The sequence below is a fragment of the Hypanus sabinus genome, chromosome 26 (assembly GCF_030144855.1).
Source record: "Hypanus sabinus isolate sHypSab1 chromosome 26, sHypSab1.hap1, whole genome shotgun sequence".
Taxonomy (NCBI): domain Eukaryota; kingdom Metazoa; phylum Chordata; class Chondrichthyes; order Myliobatiformes; family Dasyatidae; genus Hypanus; species Hypanus sabinus.
The window spans coordinates 7,337,833-7,362,472 of record NC_082731.1 but is presented as its reverse complement, the minus strand read 5'-3'; the positions used below and the strand labels follow the sequence as shown (position 1 = coordinate 7,362,472).

Below are 24,640 nucleotides of genomic sequence, written 5' to 3'. Positions count from 1 at the left end.
ACACCCCTCTCACCACCCTACCCTCGACTCCCCACACCCCTCTCACCACCCTACCCTCGACTCCCCACACCCCTCTCACCACCCTACCCTCGACTCCCCACCCCTCTCACCACCCTACCCTCGACTCCCCACCCTCTCTCACCACCCTACCCTCGACTCCCCACCCTACCCTCGACTCCCCACACCCCTCTCACCACCCTACCCTCGACACCCCACCCTCTCTCACCACCCTACCCTCGACTCCCCACACCCCTCTCACCACCCTACCCTCGACTCCCCACCCCTCTCACCACCCTACCCTCGACTCCCCACACCCCTCTCACCACCCTACCCTCGACTCCCCACACCCCTCTCACCACCCTACCCTCGACTCCCCACACCCCTCTCACCACCCTACCCTCGACTCCCCACCCCTCTCACCACCCTACCCTCGACTCCCCACACCCCTCTCACCACCCTACCCTCGACTCCCCACACCCCTCTCACCACCCTACCCTCGACTCCCCACACCCCTCTCACCACCCTACCCTCGACTCCCCACCCCTCTCACCACCCTACCCTCGACTCCCCACCCCTCTCACCACCCTACCCTCGACTCCCCACACCCCTCTCACCACCCTACCCTCGACTCCCCACACCCCTCTCACCACCCTACCCTCGACACCCCACCCCCTCTCACCACCCTACCCTCGACTCCCCACACCCCTCTCACCACCCTACCCTCGACACCCCACCCCCTCTCACCACCCTACCCTCGACTCCCCACACCCCTCTCACCACCCTACCCTCGACTCCCCACACCCCTCTCACCACCCTACCCTCGACACCCCACCCTCTCTCACCACCCTACCCTCGACTCCCCACACCCCTCTCACCACCCTACCCTCGACACCCCACCCTCTCTCACCACCCTACCCTCGACTCCCCATCCCCTCTCACCACCCTACCCTCGACTCCCCACCCCTCTCACCACCCTACCCTCGACTCCCCACCCCTCTCACCACCCTACCCTCGACTCCCCACCCTCTCTCACCACCCTACCCTCGACTCCCCACACCCCTCTCACCACCCTACCCTCGACTCCCCACCCTCTCTCACCACCCTACCCTCGACTCCCCACACCCCTCTCACCACCCTACCCTCGACACCCCACCCTCTCTCACCACCCTACCCTCGACACCCCACCCTCTCTCACCACCCTACCCTCGACTCCCCACCCCCTCTCACCACCCTACCCTCGACTCCCCACCCCTCTCACCACCCTACCCTCGACTCCCCACCCTCTCTCACCACCCTACCCTCGACACCCCACCCTCTCTCACCACCCTACCCTCGACTCCCCACACCCCTCTCACCACCCTACCCTCGACACCCCACCCTCTCTCACCACCCTACCCTCGACTCCCCACCCCCTCTCACCACCCTACCCTCGACTCCCCACCCCTCTCACCACCCTACCCTCGACTCCCCACCCCTCTCACCACCCTACCCTCGACTCCCCACACCCCTCTCACCACCCTACCCTCGACTCCCCACACCCCTCTCACCACCCTACCCTCGACTCCCCACCCCTCTCTCATCACCCCACCCTCGACTCCCCACCCCCTCTCCCCACCCCACACCCCTCTACCCTCACCACCCTACCCTTCCCACCCTACCCTTCCCACCCTCTTTCAACTCCCCACCCCACACCCCTCTCACCACCCTATGCTCGACTCCCCACACCCCTCTCACCACCCTACCCTCGACTCCCCACCCCCTCTCAACTCCCCGCCCCACACCCCTCTCACCACTCTACCCTCACCACCCTACCCTTGACTCCCCACCCCACACCCCTCTCACCACCCTTCTCTCACCATCCTACCCTCGTCTCCCCATACCCCTCTCACCACCCTCCCCACATCATCACTCTTAACATCCACTCTTTCCCTTCCCTGGGTGACGTTAGCTCTGCAGGATTATGATCACTGGCATACACTTAGTGGCCACTTTATTATGTTCTTGCTGTGCCTAATAATGTGGCCACTGAGTATATGATCACGGTCTTCTGCTGCTGTAGCCCATCCACTTCAAGGTTCTATGTATTGCACGTTCAGAGATGCTCTCTACACACCATAACAGGTCGTTATTTGAGTTAGTGTTGCCTTCCTGTCCACTTGAACCAGTCTGGCCATTCTCCTCTGATCTCTGTCATTTCCACCCACAGAACTGCCTCTTGCTAGTGTTTTTTTTCTGCTCTGTAAACTCTTAGAGACTTGTGCTTGAAAATCCCACAAGATCAGCAGTTTCTAAGATACTTAAACCACTAGTCAGGCACCAAAATTCATTCCAAGGTTAAAGTAATTTAAATTACATTCCTTCCCCATTCCGATGTTCGGTCTGAACAGCAAATGAACCTCTTGACCATGTCTGCATGCTTTTATGCCTTGAGTAGCTGCCACGATTGGATAGTTGCATTAACGAGCAGGTGGTGACCACTGAGTGCATGTCACAGAAGTTGTTTTCTGGCAGCAGTACTGTGCGATACATAAAAAATTACTGTAATTTGCAAAGTAAGCAAAGAGTGCAAAAGACAAAAAGCAAAGTGGTATTCATGGGCTGTTCGGAAAACTGATGGCAGAGGGAAAAGAGTGTTGAATGTGTGTTCTCCGGGGTTCAGTATCTCCCTCCCCAAGGTAGTAATGAGAAGAGGAAATGTCGAGGGTGGTGATGGTCTTCAATGGTGGGTTCTGTCCTCTCGACACTGCTTCTTGAAGATGTTTTCCTCATGGAGCTTGCTGAGACCACAACCCTCTGCAGACTCTTTTGATCCTCTTGTGTCTCCAAGTGTGGTCTAACCAAGAGGTTTAGCACAAAATCTTTTCAGGGAAAAAAAAACACGTTGCATATTTGCCTTTTTAATAGCCTATGACAACTTTAAATGATGTGCGCCATTTGCAAAATCCTTCCAATCCTTGCCAAGAAATGCACCTCCCAATTACTAAGTGACCTCCCTCATATCCCGACTGAAATAAACTGCCTTACAAATATTTGTCCTGAGCTTTACAGACCAATTATTTTCCTGTTCTGCAAGTTTATTCACCCTCTGGTTAGCCCAGCGTAAGCATACGTACTTGATTGAACAACTGGCTTTATAATGAGGAGCACACCCAGTTGCTCTGAGAAGCATTACTCCATCGTAGGTGAGTCTGTGAAGTTATTTCATCTCCAATACTAGTCACAGGATAATACAATATGGAAATAGGCCCTTCGGCCCCACTGCTCCCTGCTGGACCCACCTCAACAAGATGCTCTGGCAGCTTATTACATTTACTCACTACCCACTGTGTACAGATGAAGGATCAGCTTTACACGTACATTGAAACGTGTCATTTGCAATGACCAGCAGAGTCTGGGGATGTGCTCGGAGCAGCTCACAAGTGTTGCCATGCTTCCGACACCAACATTGCATGGTACCAACATAACTTACTAACCTCAACTTGTACGTTTTGGGAATGTGGGACAGTCACGGAGAATTGTACAAAATCCTTCCAGGCAGTGGTGGGAATTGAACCCACATCACTGGTGCTGTAAAGCATTAGGCCAAACATTACACTACCATGCCGCCCTTGGAAAGAAGTTACCTCTTGGGATCCTTCTAAATCTCTCACCTCTTAACTGTGTCTTCTAGTTTTGGACTCGATAATCCTTGTGTTGTCCACCTTATCCATATACCTCAAAGTTCAAAGTAGATGTATTATCAAGGTACATGTAGGTCACCGTCATTATGATTCATTTACTTGTGGGCGTTCTCACAATAGAGTATTAACCATAATAAAATCAATGAAAGACTCCTGATTTTATAAACCTCCCTCTCAGTGTTAGCCTTTCTGTATTAAACAGAGGACATAGATTTAAGATAAAGGGTAAGATTTACAGGGTGTCTGAGAGTGTGGTGGAGTATCTGGAGCAGACTGAGAGAGTGGAACAGAGTTACTTAAGAAGGCTCATTTAAGAAGTGAGGACACAAGTACAAGGTGTACTTGAATGCCTCAGTGATAAAGGCTTTGGGAGATGGAATTGTTTGTCAATGATTTTGATATTTGAATGAATTCATGGCTTTGTGGCAAACTTTCTGAATGATATGAAGATAGGTGGAGGGGTAGGTAGTGCTGAGGAAGCAATGTGATTGCAGCAGTGCTTAGACAAATTGGAAGAATGGGCAAAAAAGTGGCAGATGGAATACTGTACAGTGTTGGGAAATGTATGATAGTGCATTTTCATAAAAGGAACAACAGTACGGACTATTATCTAAATGGGGAGAAAATTCAAACATCAGAGGTGCAAGGTTCCCAGAAAGCTAACTCACAGGTTGAGTCTGCGGTAAAGAAGGCAAATGCAATGTTCACATTCATTTCAAGGGGGATGGAATATAAAAACAAGGAGATAATGCTGAGGCTTTGTAAGACACTAGTCAGGCTGCACTTAGAGGATTGTCAACAGTTTTGGGCCTCATTTCTCAAAAAGGATGTTTTGTCATTGGAGAGAGATCAGAAGATCACAAGGATGATTCTAGGAATGAAGGGATTAACATATGAGGAGTATTTGGCAACTTTGGGCCTGTACTTACTGGAATTAGGAAGAATGCAGGGGTATTTCAATCCCCCAATTTACAAATGGTCTCACCAATGCAGAGGAGGCTCCATCAAGAGCACTGAACACAATAAATGATCCCGGCAGATTCAAGGTGAAGGGTTGCCTCACTTGGAAAAACAGTTTGGGGCCCTGAATGGAGGTGAGGGAGGAGGTAAATGGGCAGGTGTCACTTAGGCATCAGCAGAGAGAAGTGCCGGGAGGGTGATTAGTGGGGAGGGATGAATGGAAATGCATCCAGTTTGCACGTCTGGTTGGGTGTATTTCAGCTGAGGATGCCTGGAGAGATTAGAGAGGGGCAAGTCAGTACCTCTGTCTGGTGGTAGAGCGAGCACAGATTCTGGTTCAATCCTGACCTCCAGAACTGTCAGTGTGAAGTTTGCACATTTCCCTGTGACTGTGAGGGTTCTTCCATCTCCTCTGGTTTGCACTTCAGGAACACGAGTCCCCTTCTTTACCAAGGGAAGGTGGTACAGATCAGTAACACTTAGTCCACACCAACCACCCAGTAATGCTATTTCTATTTTATTCCCCCTCCACATTTATTTAGAGATGCAGCACAGTAACAGGCCGTACTGACATGATTACACCCATGTGATTAACTTGTACGTCTTTGGAACTTGGGAGGAAACTGGGACACCTGGAGAAAATCCATGTGGATAAGGGAGAACATACAAACAGCAGCAGAATCTAACCCGGGTCGCTGGTGCTGTAATACGCTGCGACTGTGCCAGCTAGCTCCCAATTCTATCACTTTGTGGGCATTTAACCTACCACATATAGTAGGAAACTGACGCCCCCGGGAAGAAACCCACAGAGTCACGAGGAGAATGTGCAGCCTCCACTCAGACAGCACCCGAGGCCAGGATTGAACCCAGGTCTCTGGAGCTACCAGGCAGTGGCTCTACCTGTGGTGCCAGTGTGGCATCAGTAATGTTGATGCCTGCTGCAGGTTAAGTGGGTGATGCATGGCCAGTCCTGTTTTCCACTGGGATGGCAACGTTGCAGCTTAAGGTGTCAATGAACTGGGTTTAATTCCCGTTGCTGTCTGAAGAGTTCATATGTTCTCCCTGTGATCACGTGGGTTCCCTCCCACATTCCAAAGCAGCACAGGCAAGTGGTGGGCTGCCTCCAGCACATTGTCAAACTGTGTTGGGCTGTGCAACATCTGTTGAAATGCATAATCAACGGACGCTGCCTGACCCGCTGAGTTCATCCAGCTTTTGTACGTGTTGATTTGACTGCAGCATCTGCAGTGTACTGTGTGTTTACTTTTGTGTTGGTCTTTGATGCAAAGAACAAATTTCACTATGTTTTGATGTTTCGCAGGGCAAGTGACAAATACAGCTAATTATTATCTTTAATCATTATAAACATGTAAGAGAATGATAAAAAACCATTTGATTCTGATATTTATCTATCTCCATTTCATGAATCCATCACAGAAACAGGTCTTTCGGCTCAGCTGGCCTATGCTGACAAAGATGCTGAGTTAAGGTAGTCCGTTGATTGCATTTCACTCATTTCCTGCCCACGTACCATTGATCCAGCCTCCACCACCACTGGATTTACCACTCTGAGATAAAGCTGTGAGAGTTCCTTGCCTTGTAGCTGAGTGGTGTAGTCTGGAGGGGAGCTTGAGGGAAATGAAATGGGATTGAACTCAGAAGTGAATGCAGTACTCTAGATGTAGCCTAAAACTGCAGTACTGTATCCAGTCCTGGTCACTGCATGAGAGAAAAGACATGGAGGCTTTGGAGAAGGTGCAGAAGAGGTTCACCAGGATTTATAAGGTAAGTGCTATAAGGAGAGGTTGGACTAACCTGGGTTGTTTTCTCTGAAGCAGCAGAGGTTGAAGGGAGGTTACTAAAATTATGAAAGGCTGAAAGACAACTGGTATCTTTTCCCCAGGTCCAAATACTAGATGGTATATGTCTAGGAGGGAATAGGTTAACCAAAGGAGTGCGGGGCGAGTGTTTATTTTATGGAGAGTGGTGGATGCTTTGACTGCTGCCAGGTGTGGTAATGGAGGCAAATATGATAGAGGAATTTAACAGGCAAGCAGAAGGCCACATACAGAAGAGATTCTGCAGATGCTGGAAATCTGCAGCAACACACACAAAAGGCCAGAGGAACTCAGCAGGTCAGGCAGAATCTATGGAGAGAAATAACTGCCCTGTTATTTTTCAGTTCTGAAGGGTTTCAGACCAAAACACTGATTGTTTATTCCTCTCCATAGATGCTAATGACTTGCTGAATTCCTCCAGCATTTCATGTATGTTGTGCAGGGAGAAGGGATTAGTCTAGTTAGGCATTTAATTACTAGTTTAGTATACAGTGGTGCTATAAGGTTTGTGAACCCTGTAGAATTTTCTCTATTTCTGCATAAATATGACATAAAACGTGTTCAGCTTTTCCACACGTCCTAAAACTAGATGAAGAGGACCCAATTAAATAAATAACACAAAAAACATTATAGTTGCTCATCTATTTATTGAGAAAAAATGATCCACTATTACACGTATTTGTTGGGGAAAAAATGTGAACCTTTGCATTCAGTAACTAGTGTGACTCCTTTGTACAGCAATAACTTCAACCAAATGTTTCTGGTAACTGTTGACTAGACCTGCACATCAGCTTGGAGGGGATTTTGGCCATTCCTCCTTACAAAACTTCTTCAACTCTGGGATATTGACAAGCTTCCTTGCATGAACTGCTTGCATCAGGTCCTTCCACATATTAAGGTCAGGACTTTGACTCGACCATTTCAAAACAAGAATTTTCTTTTGTTTAATCCTTTCTGTTATTGATTTACTCTCGTCTTTCAGATCACTGGCTTGTTGCATTATCCACTTCCATTAAGCTTCAGGCGACGTACTGCTACCCTGATATTCTCCTGTAAATTGACTTGATAGAATTTTGAATTCATTATTCCCTCAATGACTGCAAGCTGTCCAGGCCCTGCCGCAGCAAAGCGGCCCCAAACCATGATGCTCCTTCCACCACGCTTCACAGTTGGGACGACGTTTTGGTGTTGGTGTGCAGTGCCTTTTTTCCATCAAACATAGCAATGTGTAATCCTATCAAAAAGTTCAACTTTTGTCTCATCTGTCCACAGAACATTGTCCCAGACGTGTTGCAGAACATCCAGGTGGTCTTTTACAAACTTGTGACAAGCAGCAATGTTATTTTTGGAGAGCAGTGGTTTCCTCCATGGTGTCCTTTCATAAACCCATTCTTGTTTAGTGTTTTTCTTATAGTGGACACATGAACAGAGATTTCAGCAATTTCTAGAGATTTCTGCAGATCTTTTGCTGTTACCCTTGCATTCTTTTCCACCCCCTTCAGCATTGCACAGTGTGCTGTTGGTGTGACCTTTGCAGGACGCCCACTCCTAAGGGTCCACAGCGGCCTTAGAGGAGTTTCGAGACCGTTGGGCTCCGCGGGGTGTAAATGCCATTGTGGATAGAGATGGCAACATTCTGGTGTAATGTCTATTGTCTATTTGTAGTGCAGTAATTGTGTTTGCCACTGTTTTGTATATATTGTATAGCACTGATATTTGTAATAAAGGATTTTGTAATGAAAAAAAAGGAGAGTAGAAGCAGTGGTGAGTTTCCTCCATTTGTAGACAATTTCTCTTACTCTGGACAGGTGAACACTCGGGTCTTTAGAAATGCTTCTGTAGCCTTTTCCAGCTTCATACGTCTCCACAATTCTTCTTCTAAGGTCCTTTGAAAGTTGTTTTGATCGAGGCATGGAGCACGTAAACAGATCTTTCTTGAGAAGAGCAGGCTCTGTCAGTAACCTGACTTTGTGTGTCTTTTTTATAGAGCAGGGCACCTCTCCAACCCACACCTCCAATCTCACTTCATTGATTGGAGCACCTGACTCCAAATCGCTTTTGTAGAAGGCATTACCCCAGAGGTTCACATACTTTATCCATCAAATACATGCAATATTAGATCATTTTCTCAATAAATATAGGAACAACTATATTTTGCATTACTTGTTTAATTGGGTTCTCTTTATCTAGTTTTAGGACTTGTGTGAAGATCTGATCATACTTATACAGAAATAGAGAAAATTCTACAGGGTTTCTAGCAGCACTGAACTATTCTAATGCTGGATTTGGTCAACAGGAACTAGGTGGGCTGAAGGGCCTGACTGACAAGTTAATTAGATGCGGTGGATGAGAAGACCCTGAAATGTTTACTGGCCCCTGAGGTTGCAGACGACACCAGCGTCCTCGTCGTGGGAACAATTGTGCTTCCCGATGGGCGAATGCCGACACTGTAGGAGACTCCTCTCAGTGCCCACACACCGCACATCATCCAGGAGAATGCGCAGGGAAATGCCGGGGCCAAACTCGGCCTTTCGCGTGGCACGGAGTGCACCGGGGTAGCCCAGCTGCCGACACACCACCTTCGCTGCCCGTGAGTCCCATGAGTCATCACATACCGTGCCCCACTTGCCAGCCAAGCGGACCTCCACCCTGCCTCGCCCGCGAGACCCCCCTGCCCCTGCTAAGCGCACTGCGCCTTCCCGTATCTTGGTGCGTTTCTTCTTTGGCAGCCGGCCCTTTCGCCTGCCTCCTCCCTTGGGCTTGGCTGGCCGTTCAGCCAATCTACTGCTGGTGGCTGGTCCAGATGTAGTGGTCCTTGGCGTGGCCGCGGTCGGCCTGCGCCGAGTCGGAATGGCCAGGTGGGGGGCAGGAGTCGTGCGCCAGGTCCTCACCCTCGGGGTCGACGTTGCTCTTGATCTCTGTTTTGGAGCACGGGAAGGGGTCAGCGTGTGGTTGAGAGAGGTTGCACTCGGAGGCACTGGGGTGACAGCGGAGTCATCAATGAGCTCTGGAGAAATTCACAACAGTGGATCTGGATCAGTTAGCATCAATTCCACCTTCTGGGACCCGCCCAAACCCCAAAACAAATCCACAAAGCCGGATTTATGTGACAGCACTGGATACTGTGAGCCAATTTCTAGCTAAGGTTTAAGGTACCAGATTCTGTAACCTCTTCTCAAACTCTAAGGGCACTGGATGTTGTAACCCCATCTTTACCCTGAGTCACAGGGCAGTGGATACAGTAACCTTCTCTTTAACCCTGAGTCACAGGACACTGGATACAGTAACCTTCTCTCTCACCCTGAGTCACAGGACACTGGATACAGTAACCTCCTCTCTAACCCTGAGTCACAGGACAGCAGATACAGTAAACCCATCTCTAACCCTGAGTCACAGGACAGCAGATACAGTAAACCCATCTCTAACCCTGAGTCACAGGACACTGGATACAGTAACCTTCTCTCTAACCCTGAGTCACAGGGCACTGGATACTGTAACCTCCTCTTTAACCCTGAGTCACAGGACACTGGATACAGTAACCTTCTCTGTAACCCTGAGTCACAGGACACTGGATACAGTAACCTTCTCTCTAACCCTGAGTCACAGGACACTGGATACAGTAACCTTCTATCTAACCCTGAGTCACAGAACACTGGATACTGTAACCTTCTCTCTAACCCTGAGTCACAGGACACTGGATACTGTAACCTTCTCTCTAACCCTGAGTCACAGGGCACTGGATACTGTAACCTCTTTAACCCTGAGTCACAGGACACTGATACAGTTACCTTATCTCTAACCCTGAGTCACAGGACACTGGATACAGTAACCTCCTCTCTAACCCTGAGTCACAGTACACTGGATACAGTAACCTTCTCTCTAACCCTGAGTCACAGGACACTGGATACTGTAACCTCCTCTTTAACCCTCAGTCACAGGACACTGGATACAGTAACCTTCTCTCTAACCCTGAGTCACAGTACACTGGATACAGTAACCTTCTCTCTAACCCTGAGTCACAGTACACTGGATACAGTAACCTTCTATCTAACCCTGAGTCACAGGACACTGGATACTGTAACCTTCTCTCTAACCCTGAGTCACAGGGCACTGGATACTGTAATCTCTTTAACCCTGAGTCACAGGACACTGGATACAGTTACCTTATCTCTAACCCTGAGTCACAGGACACTGGATACAGTAACCTTCTCTGTAACCCTGAGTCACAGGACACTGGATACAGTAACCTTCTATCTAACCCTGAGTCACAGGACACTGGATACTGTAACCTTCTCTCTAACACTGAGTCACTGGACAGCAGATACAGTAAACCCATCTCTAACCCTGAGTCACAGGACAGCAGATACAGTAAAACCATCTTTAACCCTGAGACACTGGGCAGCAGATACAGTAAACCCATCTCTAACCCTGAGTCACAGGACAGCAGATACAGTAACCCCGTCTCTAACCCTGAGTCACAGGACAGCAGATACAGTAAACCCATCTCTAACCCTGAGTCACAGGACAGCAGATACAGTAACCCCATCTCTAACCCTGAGTCACAGGACACTGGATACTGTAACCTTCTCTCTAACCCTGAGTCACAGGACACTGGATACAGTAACCTTCTCTCTAACCCTGAGTCACAGGACACTGGATACAGTAACCTTCTCTGTAACCCTGAGTCACAGGACACTGGATACAGTAACCTTCTATCTAACCCTGAGTCACAGGACACTGGATACTGTAACCTCCTCTTTAACCCTCAGTCACAGTACACTGGATACTGTAACCTTCTCTCTGACACTGAGTCACTGGACAGCAGATACAGTAAACCCATCTCTAACCCTGAGTCACAGGACAGCAGATACAGTAAACCCATCTCTAACCCTGAGTCACAGGACAGCAGATACAGTAACCCCGTCTCTAACCCTGAGTCACAGGACAGCAGATACAGTAAACCCATCTCTAACCCTGAGTCACAGGACACTGGATACAGTAACCTTCTCTCTAACCCTGAGTCACAGGACACTGGATACGGTAACCTTCTATCTAACCCTGAGTCACAGAACACTGGATACTGTAACCTTCTCTCTAACCCTGAGTCACAGGACACTGGATACTGTAACCTTCTCTCTAACCCTGAGTCACAGAGCACTGGATACTGTAACCTCTTTAACCCTGAGTCACAGGACACTGGATACAGTTACCTTATCTCTAACCCTGAGTCACAGGACACTGGATACAGTAACCTTCTCTGTAACCCTGAGTCACAGAACACTGGATACTGTAACCTTCTCTCTAACCCTGAGTCACAGGACACTGGATACTGTAACCTTCTCTCTAACCCTGAGTCACAGAGCACTGGATACTGTAACCTCTTTAACCCTGAGTCACAGGACACTGGATACAGTTACCTTATCTCTAACCCTGAGTCACAGGACACTGGATACAGTAACCTTCTCTGTAACCCTGAGTCACAGGACACTGGATACAGTAACCTTCTATCTAACCCTGAGTCACAGGACACTGGATACTGTAACCTTCACTCTAACCCTGAGTCACAGGACACTGTAACCTTCTCTCTAACCCTGAGTCACAGGACAGACACAGTAAACCCATCTCTAACCCTGAGTCACAGGACACGGGATACTGTAACCTTCTCTCTAACACTGAGTCACTGGACAGCAGATACAGTAAACCCATCTCTAACCCTGAGACACTGGGCAGCAGATACAGTAAACCCATCTCTAACCCTGAGTCACAGGACAGCAGATACAGTAACCCCATCTCTAACCCTGAGTCACAGGACAGCAGATACAGTAAACCCATCTCTAACCCTGAGTCACAGGACAGCAGATACAGTAACCCCATCTCTAACCCTGAGTCACTGGACAGCAGATACAGTAACCCCATCTCTAACCCTGAGTCATAGGACAGATACAGTAACCCCATCTCTAACCCTGAGTAACTGGACAGCAGATACAGTAAACCCCATCTCTAACCCTGAGTCACAGGACAGATACAGTAAACCCATCTCTAACCCTGAGTCACAGGACAGATTCAGTAACCCCATCTCTAACCCTGAGTCACAGGACAGCAGATACAGTAAACCCATCTCTAACCCTGAGTCACTGGACAGATACAGTAAACCCATCTCTAACCCTGAGACACTGGGCAGCAGATACAGTAACCCCATCTCTAGCCCTGAGTCACTGGACAGCAGATACAGTAACCTCATCTCTAACCCTGAGTAACTGGACAGCAGATACAGTAAACCCATCTCTAACCCTGAGTCACTGGACAGCAGATACAGTAAACCCATCTCTAACCCTGAGTCACTGGACAGCAGATACAGTAACCCCATCTCTAACCCTGAGTCACAGGACAGCAGATACAGTAAACCCATCTCTAACCCTGAGTCATAGGACAGATACAGTAAACCCATCTCTAACCCTGAGTCACAGGACAGATACAGTAAACCCCTCTCTAACCCTGAGTCACTGGACAGCAGATACAGTAAACCCCTCTCTAACCCTGAGTCACAGGACAGCAGATACAGTAACCCCATCTCTAACCCTGAGTCACAGGACAGCAGATACAGTAAACCCATCTCTAACCCTGAGTCACTGGACAGCAGATACAGTAACCCCATCTCTAACCCTGAGTCATAGGACAGATACAGTAAACCCATCTCTAACCCTGAGTAACTGGACAGCAAATACAGTAAACCCCATCTCTAACCCTGAGTCACAGGACAGATACAGTAAACCCATCTCTAACCCTGAGTCACAGGACAGATTCAGTAACCCCATCTCTAACCCTGAGTCACAGGACAGCAGATACAGTAACCCCATCTCTAACCCTGAGTCACAGGACAGCAGATACAGTAACCCCATCTCTAACCCTGAGTCACAGGACAGCAGATACAGTAACCCCATCTCTAACCCTGAGTCACAGGACAGCAGATACAGTAACCCCATCTCTAACCCTGAGTCACAGGACAGCAGATACAGTAACCCCATCTCTAACCCTGAGTCACTGGACAGCAGATACAGTAACCTCATCTCTAACCCTGAGTAACTGGACAGCAGATACAGTAAACCCATCTCTAACCCTGAGTCACTGGACAGCAGATACAGTAAACCCATCTCTAACCCTGAGTCACTGGACAGCAGATACAGTAACCCCATCTCTAACCCTGAGTCACAGGACAGCAGATACAGTAAACCCCTCTCTAACCCTGAGTCACAGGACAGCAGATACAGTAACCCCATCTCTAACCCTGAGTCACAGGACAGCAGATACAGTAAACCCATCTCTAACCCTGAGTCACTGGACAGCAGATACAGTAAACCCATCTCTAACCCTGAGTCATAGGACAGATACAGTAAACCCATCTCTAACCCTGAGTAACTGGACAGCAAATACAGTAAACCCCATCTCTAACCCTGAGTCACAGGACAGATACAGTAAACCCATCTCTAACCCTGAGTCACAGGACAGATTCAGTAACCCCATCTCTAACCCTGAGTCACAGGACAGCAGATACAGTAAACCCATCTCTAACCCTGAGTCACTGGACAGATACAGTAAACCCATCTCTAACCCTGAGTCACAGGACAGATACAGTAACCCCATCTCTAACCCTGAGTCACTGGACAGCAGATACAGTAAACCCCATCTCTAACCCTGAGTCACAGGACAGCAGATACAGTAACCCCATCTCTAACCCTGAGTCACAGGACAGCAGATACAGTAAACCCATCTCTAACCCTGAGTCACAGGACAGCAGATACAGTAAACCCATCTCTAACCCTGAGTAACTGGACAGATTCAGTAACCCCATCTCTAACCCTGAGTCACTGGACAGCAGATACAGTAACCCCATCTCTAACCCTGAGTCACAGGACAGCAGATACAGTAAACCCATCTCTAACCCTGAGTCACAGGACAGCAGATACAGTAAACACATCTCTAACCCTGAGTCACTGGACAGATACAGTAAACCCATCTCTAACCCTGAGTCACAGGACAGATACAGTAACCCCATCTCTAACCCTGAGTCACTGGACAGCAGATACAGTAACCTCATCTCTAACCCTGAGTAACTGGACAGATTCAGTAACCCCATCTCTAACCCTGAGTCACTGGACAGCAGATACAGTAACCCCATCTCTAACCCTGAGTCACTGGACAGCAGATACAGTAACCTCATCTCTAACCCTGAGTAACTGGACAGCAGATACAGTAAACCCATCTCTAACCCTGAGTCACTGGACAGCAGATACAGTAAACCCATCTCTAACCCTGAGTCACAGGACAGCAGATACAGTAACCCCATCTCTAACCCTGAGTCACAGGACAGCAGATACAGTAACCCCATCTCTAACCCTGAGTCACAGGACAGCAGATACAGTAACCCCATCTCTAACCCTGAGTCACAGGACAGCAGATACAGTAACCCCATCTCTAACCCTGAGTCACTGGACAGCAGATACAGTAACCTCATCTCTAACCCTGAGTAACTGGACAGCAGATACAGTAAACCCATCTCTAACCCTGAGTCACTGGACAGCAGATACAGTAAACCCATCTCTAACCCTGAGTCACTGGACAGCAGATACAGTAACCCCATCTCTAACCCTGAGTCACAGGACAGCAGATACAGTAAACCCATCTCTAACCCTGAGTCATAGGACAGATACAGTAAACCCATCTCTAACCCTGAGTCACAGGACAGATACAGTAAACCCCTCTCTAACCCTGAGTCACTGGACAGCAGATACAGTAAACCCCTCTCTAACCCTGAGTCACAGGACAGCAGATACAGTAACCCCATCTCTAACCCTGAGTCACAGGACAGCAGATACAGTAAACCCATCTCTAACCCTGAGTCACTGGACAGCAGATACAGTAACCCCATCTCTAACCCTGAGTCATAGGACAGATACAGTAAACCCATCTCTAACCCTGAGTAACTGGACAGCAAATACAGTAAACCCCATCTCTAACCCTGAGTCACAGGACAGATACAGTAAACCCATCTCTAACCCTGAGTCACAGGACAGATTCAGTAACCCCATCTCTAACCCTGAGTCACAGGACAGCAGATACAGTAAACCCATCTCTAACCCTGAGTCACTGGACAGATACAGTAAACCCATCTCTAACCCTGAGTCACAGGACAGATACAGTAACCCCATCTCTAACCCTGAGTCACTGGACAGCAGATACAGTAACCTCATCTCTAACCCTGAGTAACTGGACAGATTCAGTAACCCCATCTCTAACCCTGAGTCACAGGACAGCAGATACAGTAACCCCATCTCTAACCCTGAGTCACAGGACAGATACAGTAAACCCATCTCTAACCCTGAGTCACAGGACACGGGATACTGTAACCTTCTCTCTAACACTGAGTCACTGGACAGCAGATACAGTAAACCCATCTCTAACCCTGAGACACTGGGCAGCAGATACAGTAAACCCATCTCTAACCCTGAGTCACAGGACAGCAGATACAGTAACCCCATCTCTAACCCTGAGTCACAGGACAGCAGATACAGTAAACCCATCTCTAACCCTGAGTCACAGGACAGCAGATACAGTAACCCCATCTCTAACCCTGAGTCACTGGACAGCAGATACAGTAACCCCATCTCTAACCCTGAGTCATAGGACAGATACAGTAACCCCATCTCTAACCCTGAGTAACTGGACAGCAGATACAGTAAACCCCATCTCTAACCCTGAGTCACAGGACAGATACAGTAAACCCATCTCTAACCCTGAGTCACAGGACAGATTCAGTAACCCCATCTCTAACCCTGAGTCACAGGACAGCAGATACAGTAAACCCATCTCTAACCCTGAGTCACTGGACAGATACAGTAAACCCATCTCTAACCCTGAGACACTGGGCAGCAGATACAGTAACCCCATCTCTAACCCTGAGTCACTGGACAGCAGATACAGTAACCTCATCTCTAACCCTGAGTAACTGGACAGCAGATACAGTAAACCCATCTCTAACCCTGAGTCACTGGACAGCAGATACAGTAAACCCATCTCTAACCCTGAGTCACTGGACAGCAGATACAGTAACCCCATCTCTAACCCTGAGTCACAGGACAGCAGATACAGTAAACCCATCTCTAACCCTGAGTCATAGGACAGATACAGTAAACCCATCTCTAACCCTGAGTCACAGGACAGATACAGTAAACCCCTCTCTAACCCTGAGTCACTGGACAGCAGATACAGTAAACCCCTCTCTAACCCTGAGTCACAGGACAGCAGATACAGTAACCCCATCTCTAACCCTGAGTCACAGGACAGCAGATACAGTAAACCCATCTCTAACCCTGAGTCACTGGACAGCAGATACAGTAACCCCATCTCTAACCCTGAGTCATAGGACAGATACAGTAAACCCATCTCTAACCCTGAGTAACTGGACAGCAAATACAGTAAACCCCATCTCTAACCCTGAGTCACAGGACAGATACAGTAAACCCATCTCTAACCCTGAGTCACAGGACAGATTCAGTAACCCCATCTCTAACCCTGAGTCACAGGACAGCAGATACAGTAACCCCATCTCTAACCCTGAGTCACAGGACAGCAGATACAGTAACCCCATCTCTAACCCTGAGTCACAGGACAGCAGATACAGTAACCCCATCTCTAACCCTGAGTCACAGGACAGCAGATACAGTAACCCCATCTCTAACCCTGAGTCACAGGACAGCAGATACAGTAACCCCATCTCTAACCCTGAGTCACTGGACAGCAGATACAGTAACCTCATCTCTAACCCTGAGTAACTGGACAGCAGATACAGTAAACCCATCTCTAACCCTGAGTCACTGGACAGCAGATACAGTAAACCCATCTCTAACCCTGAGTCACTGGACAGCAGATACAGTAACCCCATCTCTAACCCTGAGTCACAGGACAGCAGATACAGTAAACCCATCTCTAACCCTGAGTCATAGGACAGATACAGTAAACCCATCTCTAACCCTGAGTCACAGGACAGATACAGTAAACCCCTCTCTAACCCTGAGTCACTGGACAGCAGATACAGTAAACCCCTCTCTAACCCTGAGTCACAGGACAGCAGATACAGTAACCCCATCTCTAACCCTGAGTCACAGGACAGCAGATACAGTAAACCCATCTCTAACCCTGAGTCACTGGACAGCAGATACAGTAACCCCATCTCTAACCCTGAGTCATAGGACAGATACAGTAAACCCATCTCTAACCCTGAGTAACTGGACAGCAAATACAGTAAACCCCATCTCTAACCCTGAGTCACAGGACAGATACAGTAAACCCATCTCTAACCCTGAGTCACAGGACAGATTCAGTAACCCCATCTCTAACCCTGAGTCACAGGACAGCAGATACAGTAAACCCATCTCTAACCCTGAGTCACTGGACAGATACAGTAAACCCATCTCTAACCCTGAGTCACAGGACAGATACAGTAACCCCATCTCTAACCCTGAGTCACTGGACAGCAGATACAGTAACCTCATCTCTAACCCTGAGTAACTGGACAGCAGATACAGTAAACCCATCTCTAACCCTGAGTCACTGGACAGCAGATACAGTAACCCCATCTCTAACCCTGAGTCACAGGACAGCAGATACAGTAAACCCATCTCTAACCCTGAGTCATAGGACAGATACAGTAAACCCATCTCTAACCCTGAGTCACTGGACAGCAGATACAGTAAACCCCTCTCTAACCCTGAGTCACAGGACAGCAGATACAGTAACCCCATCTCTAACCCTGAGTCACTGGACAGCAGATACAGTAAACCCATCTCTAACCCTGAGTCACAGGACAGCAGATACAGTAAACCCATCTCTAACCCTGAGTCACTGGACAGCAGATACAGTAAACCCATCTCTAACCCTGAGTCACTGGACAGCAGATACAGTAACCTCATCTCTAACCCTGAGTCACTGGACAGCAGATACAGTAACCCCATCTCTAACCCTGAGTCACAGGACAGCAGATACAGTAACCCCATCTCTAACCCTGAGTCACTGGACAGCAGATACAGTAACCTCATCTCTAACCCTGAGTAACTGGACAGCAGATACAGTAAACCCATCTCTAACCCTGAGTCACTGGACAGCAGATACAGTAAACCCATCTCTAACCCTGAGTCACTGGACAGCAGATACAGTAACCCCATCTCTAACCCTGAGTCACAGGACAGCAGATACAGTAAACCCATCTCTAACCCTGAGTCATAGGACAGATACAGTAAACCCATCTCTAACCCTGAGTCACAGGACAGATACAGTAAACCCCTCTCTAACCCTGAGTCACTGGACAGCAGATACAGTAAACCCCTCTCTAACCCTGAGTCACTGGACAGCAGATACAGTAACCCCCTCTCTAACCCTGAGTCACTGGACAGCAGATACAGTAACCCCATCTCTAACCCTGAGTCACTGGACAGCAGATACAGTAACCCCATCTCTAACCCTGAGACACTGAACAGCAGATACAGTAAACCCATCTCTAACCCTGATTCACAGGACAGCAGATACAGTAACCCCATCTCTAACCCTGAGTCACTGGACAGCAGATACAGTAACCCCATCTCTAACCCTGAGACACTGAACAGCAGATACAGTAAACCCATCTCTAACCCTGAGACACTGAACAGCAGATACAGTAAACCCATCTCTAACCCTGAGTCACTGGACAGCAGATACAGTAACCCCCTCTCTAACCCTGAGTCACAGGACAGCAGATACAGTAAACCCATCTCTAACCCTGAGTCACTGGACAGCAGATACAGTAAACCCATCTCTAACCCTGAGTCACTGGACAGCAGATACAGTAACCCCATCTCTAACCCTGAGTCACTGGACAGCAGATACAGTAACCCCATCTCTAACCCTGAGTCACTGGACAGCAGATACAGTAACCCCATCTCTAACCCTGAGTCACTGGACAGCAGATACAGTAACCCCCTCTCTAACCCTGAGTCACTGGACAGCAGATACAGTAACCCCATCTCTAACCCTGAGTCACAGGACAGCAGATACAGTAACCCCATCTCTAACCCTGAGTCACAGGACAGCAGATACAGTAACCCCATCTCTAACCCTGAGACACTGAACAGCAGATACAGTAAACCCATCTCTAACCCTGAGTCACAGGACAGCAGATACAGTAACCCGATCTCTAACCCTGAGTCACAGGACAGCAGATACAGTAAACCCATCTCTAACCCTGAGTCACAGGACAGCAGATACAGTAACCCCATCTCTAACCCTGAGTCACTGGACAGCAGATACAGTAACCCCATCTCTAACCCTGAGTCACTGGACAGCAGATACAGTAACCCCATCTCTAACCCTGAGTCACAGGACAGCAGATACAGTAACCCCATCTCTAACCCTGAGTCACAGGACAGCAGATACAGTAACCCCATCTCTAACCCTGAGTCACTGGACAGCAGATACAGTAACCCCATCTCTAACCCTGAGTCACAGGACAGCAGATACAGTAACCCCATCTCTAACCCTGAGTCACAGGACAGCAGATACAGTAACCCCATCTCTAACCCTGAGTCACAGGACAGCAGATACAGTAACCCCATCTCTAACCCTGAGTCACTGGACAGCAGATACAGTAACCCCATCTCTAACCCTGAGTCACAGGACAGCAGATACAGTAAACCCATCTCTAACCCTGAGTCATAGGACAGATACAGTAAACCCATCTCTAACCCTGAGTCACTGGACAGCAGATACAGTAAACCCCTCTCTAACCCTGAGTCACTGGACAGCAGATACAGTAACCCCATCTCTAACCCTGAGTCACTGGACAGCAGATACAGTAACCCCATCTCTAACCCTGAGTCACAGGACAGCAGATACAGTAAACCCATCTCTAACCCTGAGTCACTGGACAGCAGATACAGTAACCCCCTCTCTAACCCTGAGTCACTGGACAGCAGATACAGTAACCCCATCTCTAACCCTGAGTCACTGGACAGCAGATACAGTAACCCCATCTCTAACCCTGAGACACTGAACAGCAGATACAGTAAACCCATCTCTAACCCTGATTCACAGGACAGCAGATACAGTAACCCCATCTCTAACCCTGAGTCACTGGACAGCAGATACAGTAACCCCATCTCTAACCCTGAGACACTGAACAGCAGATACAGTAAACCCATCTCTAACCCTGAGACACTGAACAGCAGATACAGTAAACCCATCTCTAACCCTGAGTCACTGGACAGCAGATACAGTAACCCCCTCTCTAACCCTGAGTCACAGGACAGCAGATACAGTAAACCCATCTCTAACCCTGAGTCACTGGACAGCAGATACAGTAAACCCATCTCTAACCCTGAGTCACTGGACAGCAGATACAGTAACCCCATCTCTAACCCTGAGTCACTGGACAGCAGATACAGTAACCCCATCTCTAACCCTGAGTCACTGGACAGCAGATACAGTAACCCCATCTCTAACCCTGAGTCACTGGACAGCAGATACAGTAACCCCCTCTCTAACCCTGAGTCACTGGACAGCAGATACAGTAACCCCATCTCTAACCCTGAGTCACAGGACAGCAGATACAGTAACCCCATCTCTAACCCTGAGTCACAGGACAGCAGATACAGTAACCCCATCTCTAACCCTGAGACACTGAACAGCAGATACAGTAAACCCATCTCTAACCCTGAGTCACAGGACAGCAGATACAGTAACCCGATCTCTAACCCTGAGTCACAGGACAGCAGATACAGTAAACCCATCTCTAACCCTGAGTCACAGGACAGCAGATACAGTAACCCCATCTCTAACCCTGAGTCACTGGACAGCAGATACAGTAACCCCATCTCTAACCCTGAGTCACTGGACAGCAGATACAGTAACCCCATCTCTAACCCTGAGTCACAGGACAGCAGATACAGTAACCCCATCTCTAACCCTGAGTCACAGGACAGCAGATACAGTAACCCCATCTCTAACCCTGAGTCACTGGACAGCAGATACAGTAACCCCATCTCTAACCCTGAGTCACAGGACAGCAGATACAGTAACCCCATCTCTAACCCTGAGTCACAGGACAGCAGATACAGTAACCCCATCTCTAACCCTGAGTCACAGGACAGCAGATACAGTAACCCCATCTCTAACCCTGAGTCACAGGACAGCAGATACAGTAACCCCATCTCTAACCCTGAGTCACTGGACAGCAGATACAGTAACCCCATATCTAACCCTAAGTCACAGAATACTGGCTACTGTAATCTCCTTCTCTAACTTTGAGTTCTTGAATCCATATTAACTTCAAACAGACGACCACAGCCTCTTTTAAACCAACACAATGCACTCTCAGGTGATAGTAAAATCAGTGGTAACAAATTCACAAGAGTGGAACTGTGGTCAATACAGGACAGCCAAGGATGATGGATGAAACAGCAACAAAATGTGAAATGCAAGGCAGAATGGGACATACTGTGACATTTGCAAGCTGTGTCCCAGTGTGTTATACAAGTTCCAGCCTGGTTATGTTATCGTGAACAGTGATATAAGCTGCAGTGTGCAGCAGCTTCACGCAGCAAAGTGGCAGCCTGACTCCTGTTTATTGAACGGTAATGCACATGCTTAATCACTGATGTCATTTCAGGTGTTACAAACCCCATTTCCAGAAAAGTTGGGATATTTTCCAAAATGCAATAAAAACAAAAATCTGTGATATGTTAATTCACGTGAACCTTTATTTAGCTGACAAAAATACAAAGAAAAGATTTTCAATAGTTTTACTGACCAACTTAATTGCTTTTTGTAAATATACAAAAATTTAGAATTTGATGGCTGCAACACACTCAACAAAAGTTGGGACCGATTTAAAATAAGATTGAAAAGTGCACAGAATATTCAAGTAACACCGGTTTGGAAGACTCCGTATTAAGCAGGCTCATTGGTAGCAGGTGAGGTATCATGACTGGGTATAAAAGTAACGTCCATCAAAGGCTCAGTCTTTGCAAGCAAGGATGGGTCGTGGCTCACCCCTTTATGCCAAAATTTGTGACAGAATTGTTAGTCAGTTCAAAAGGAACATTTCTCAACGGAAGATTGCAGAGAATTTAGGTCTTTCAACATCTACAGTACATAATATTGTGAAAAGATTCAGAGAATTCAGAGACATCTTGGTGTGTAAAGGGCATAGCCAGAAACTACTGTTGAATGCGCGTAATCTTCGAGCCCTCAGGCGGCACTGCCTAAGAAACCGTCATGTTACTGTGACAATTATAGCCACAATTATAGTCACTTAACACAGTCCGTCGCTGCATCCAGAAATGCAACTTGAAACTGTATTACGCAAGGATGAAGCCATACATCAACTCTATGCAGAAACACCGGCGAGTTCTCTGGGCCCGAGCTCATCTCAGATGGACCAAAAGACTGTGGAACTGTGTGCTGTGGTCAGATGAGTCCACATTTCAGCTAGTTTTCGGAAAAAATGGGCGTCGAGTTCTCTGTGCCAAAGATGAAAACGACCATCCTGATTGTTATCAGCGAAAGGTGCAAAAGCCAGCATCTGTGATGGTATGGGGGTGCATCAGTGCCCACGGCATGGGTGAGTTGCATGTATGTGAAGGTACCATTGCCTCTGAAGTGTATATTGGGATTTTAGAGAGACATATGTTGCCATCAAGGCGATGTCTCTTCCCAGGATGTCCATGCTTATTTCAGCAGGACAATGCCAGATCACATTCTGCACGGGCTACCACAGTGTGGCTTTGTAGACACAGAGTGCGTGTGCTTGACTGGCCTGCTGCCAGTCCAGGTCTATCTCCTATTGAAAATGTATGGCGCATCATGAAGAGGAGAATCAGACAACGGAGACCACGGACTGTTGAGCAGCTGAAGTCTTATATCAAGCAAGAATGGACAAAATTTCCAATTGCAAATCTACAACAATTAGTATCCTCGGTTCCAAAACGATTAAAAAGTGTTATTAAAAGGAAAGGTGATGTAACACAATGGTAAACATGCCTCTGTCCCAACTTTTGTTGAGTGTGTTGCAGCCATCAAATTCTAAATTTGTGTATATTTACAAAATACAATTAAGCTGGTCAGTAAAACCATTGAAAATCTTTTCTTTGTACTTTTGTTAGTTAAATAAGGGTTCACGTGAATTAACATATCACAGATTTTTGTATTTATTGCATTTTGGAAAATATCCCAACTTTTCTGGAAATGGGGTTTGTACATAAAACCCAGAGACAAAAAGACACTTACTCTGCTTTGGACGAAAATGAATCAGCTTCCCCTTCACAATCACAGGCGTAGGTTTGAAGTGACATTTCCCTGGCGGTGCACGGCTTGAAGAGAAAGAGAGCACAAAGTTGACAGGAAGGTTGGTGGAACTGTATATCGTGTTAGGTGTCACCCTAGTTTGGAAAAGGGGTCCAGAAGAGACACTATGAACTGGAGGGAGGGAGGGAGGGAGGGAGAGGGAGAGGGAGAGGGAGAGGGAGAGGGAGAGGGAGAGAGAGGGAGAGAGAGGGAGAGAGAGAGAGAGAGAGAGAGAGAGAGAGAGAGAGAGAGAGAGAGAGAGAGAGAGAGAGAGAGAGAAACTGCTCGAAAGAATGATGTTATGGTTCCTCTGCTGATTGTGTACCTTTCTCCGAGGTCACTTGCCTGCCTGTAGAGTTTCTGCAGAAAGCGGTGGGCAGAGCAGGTTGATGCACAGCTGGTGTCCAACATGTGAAGATAAAAAGCCGGGTCCGCTGGGCCACAGACAGACACACCAAGCCACACACAGTGTCGGACACTGAACGAGCTTTGTGCACCCATGAGAAGGTGGGGTTTTGGAAGGATCGATTAGGGGAACTCAATCAGTGGCTCACAATGTGAAAAGGTGCGACTGGTGGGGACTTGTTTGTGTGTCCACCCTCGCCTGAGTGATAATTCCACTACTGAAGAATGGTTGTACGTGCTATGGTCATGGTCGGTGACTACAACAGGATTTCAGACGACAAGGGGAAGATCGACGGTAACAGCTCACCTCTCTCTCTCCAACGTTACTCAACTAACTACCTCGAACTGAACTCAACTCTCCTCATCATCGTAAGACTGTACCCATTTACC

The 24,640-nt window shown here is 48.0% G+C and overlaps 2 protein-coding genes across 4 annotated transcripts in view; both read right to left on the bottom strand.

Annotated features, from left to right (window-relative positions):
- Positions 1 to 5,821, bottom strand: part of LOC132381818 (potassium channel subfamily K member 1-like) — a 48,738-nt gene extending 42,917 nt beyond the window's left edge. Inside the window, exon 1 of the mRNA XM_059951432.1 lies at positions 4,943 to 5,821. Coding sequence (XP_059807415.1) covers positions 4,943 to 5,174 — 232 coding nt within the window. The 5' untranslated portion in view covers positions 5,175 to 5,821. The remainder of the gene's footprint in view (positions 1 to 4,942) is intronic.
- A 153-nt stretch (positions 5,822 to 5,974) lies between these two features.
- The window catches only part of LOC132381817 (HHIP-like protein 1), a 105,833-nt gene continuing 87,167 nt past the window's right edge, over positions 5,975 to 24,640 (bottom strand). For 2 of the 3 annotated variants that reach the window (XM_059951429.1, XM_059951428.1), the window contains 2 exons: positions 23,789 to 23,871; positions 5,975 to 9,485 (listed from right to left, as the gene is read on the bottom strand). In XM_059951429.1, the coding sequence (XP_059807412.1) occupies positions 8,845 to 9,485; positions 23,789 to 23,871 (724 nt within the window). In that variant the 3' untranslated portion in view covers positions 5,975 to 8,844. The remainder of the gene's footprint in view (positions 9,486 to 23,788; positions 23,872 to 24,640) is intronic. The other variant, XM_059951430.1, reaches the window with a different exon arrangement.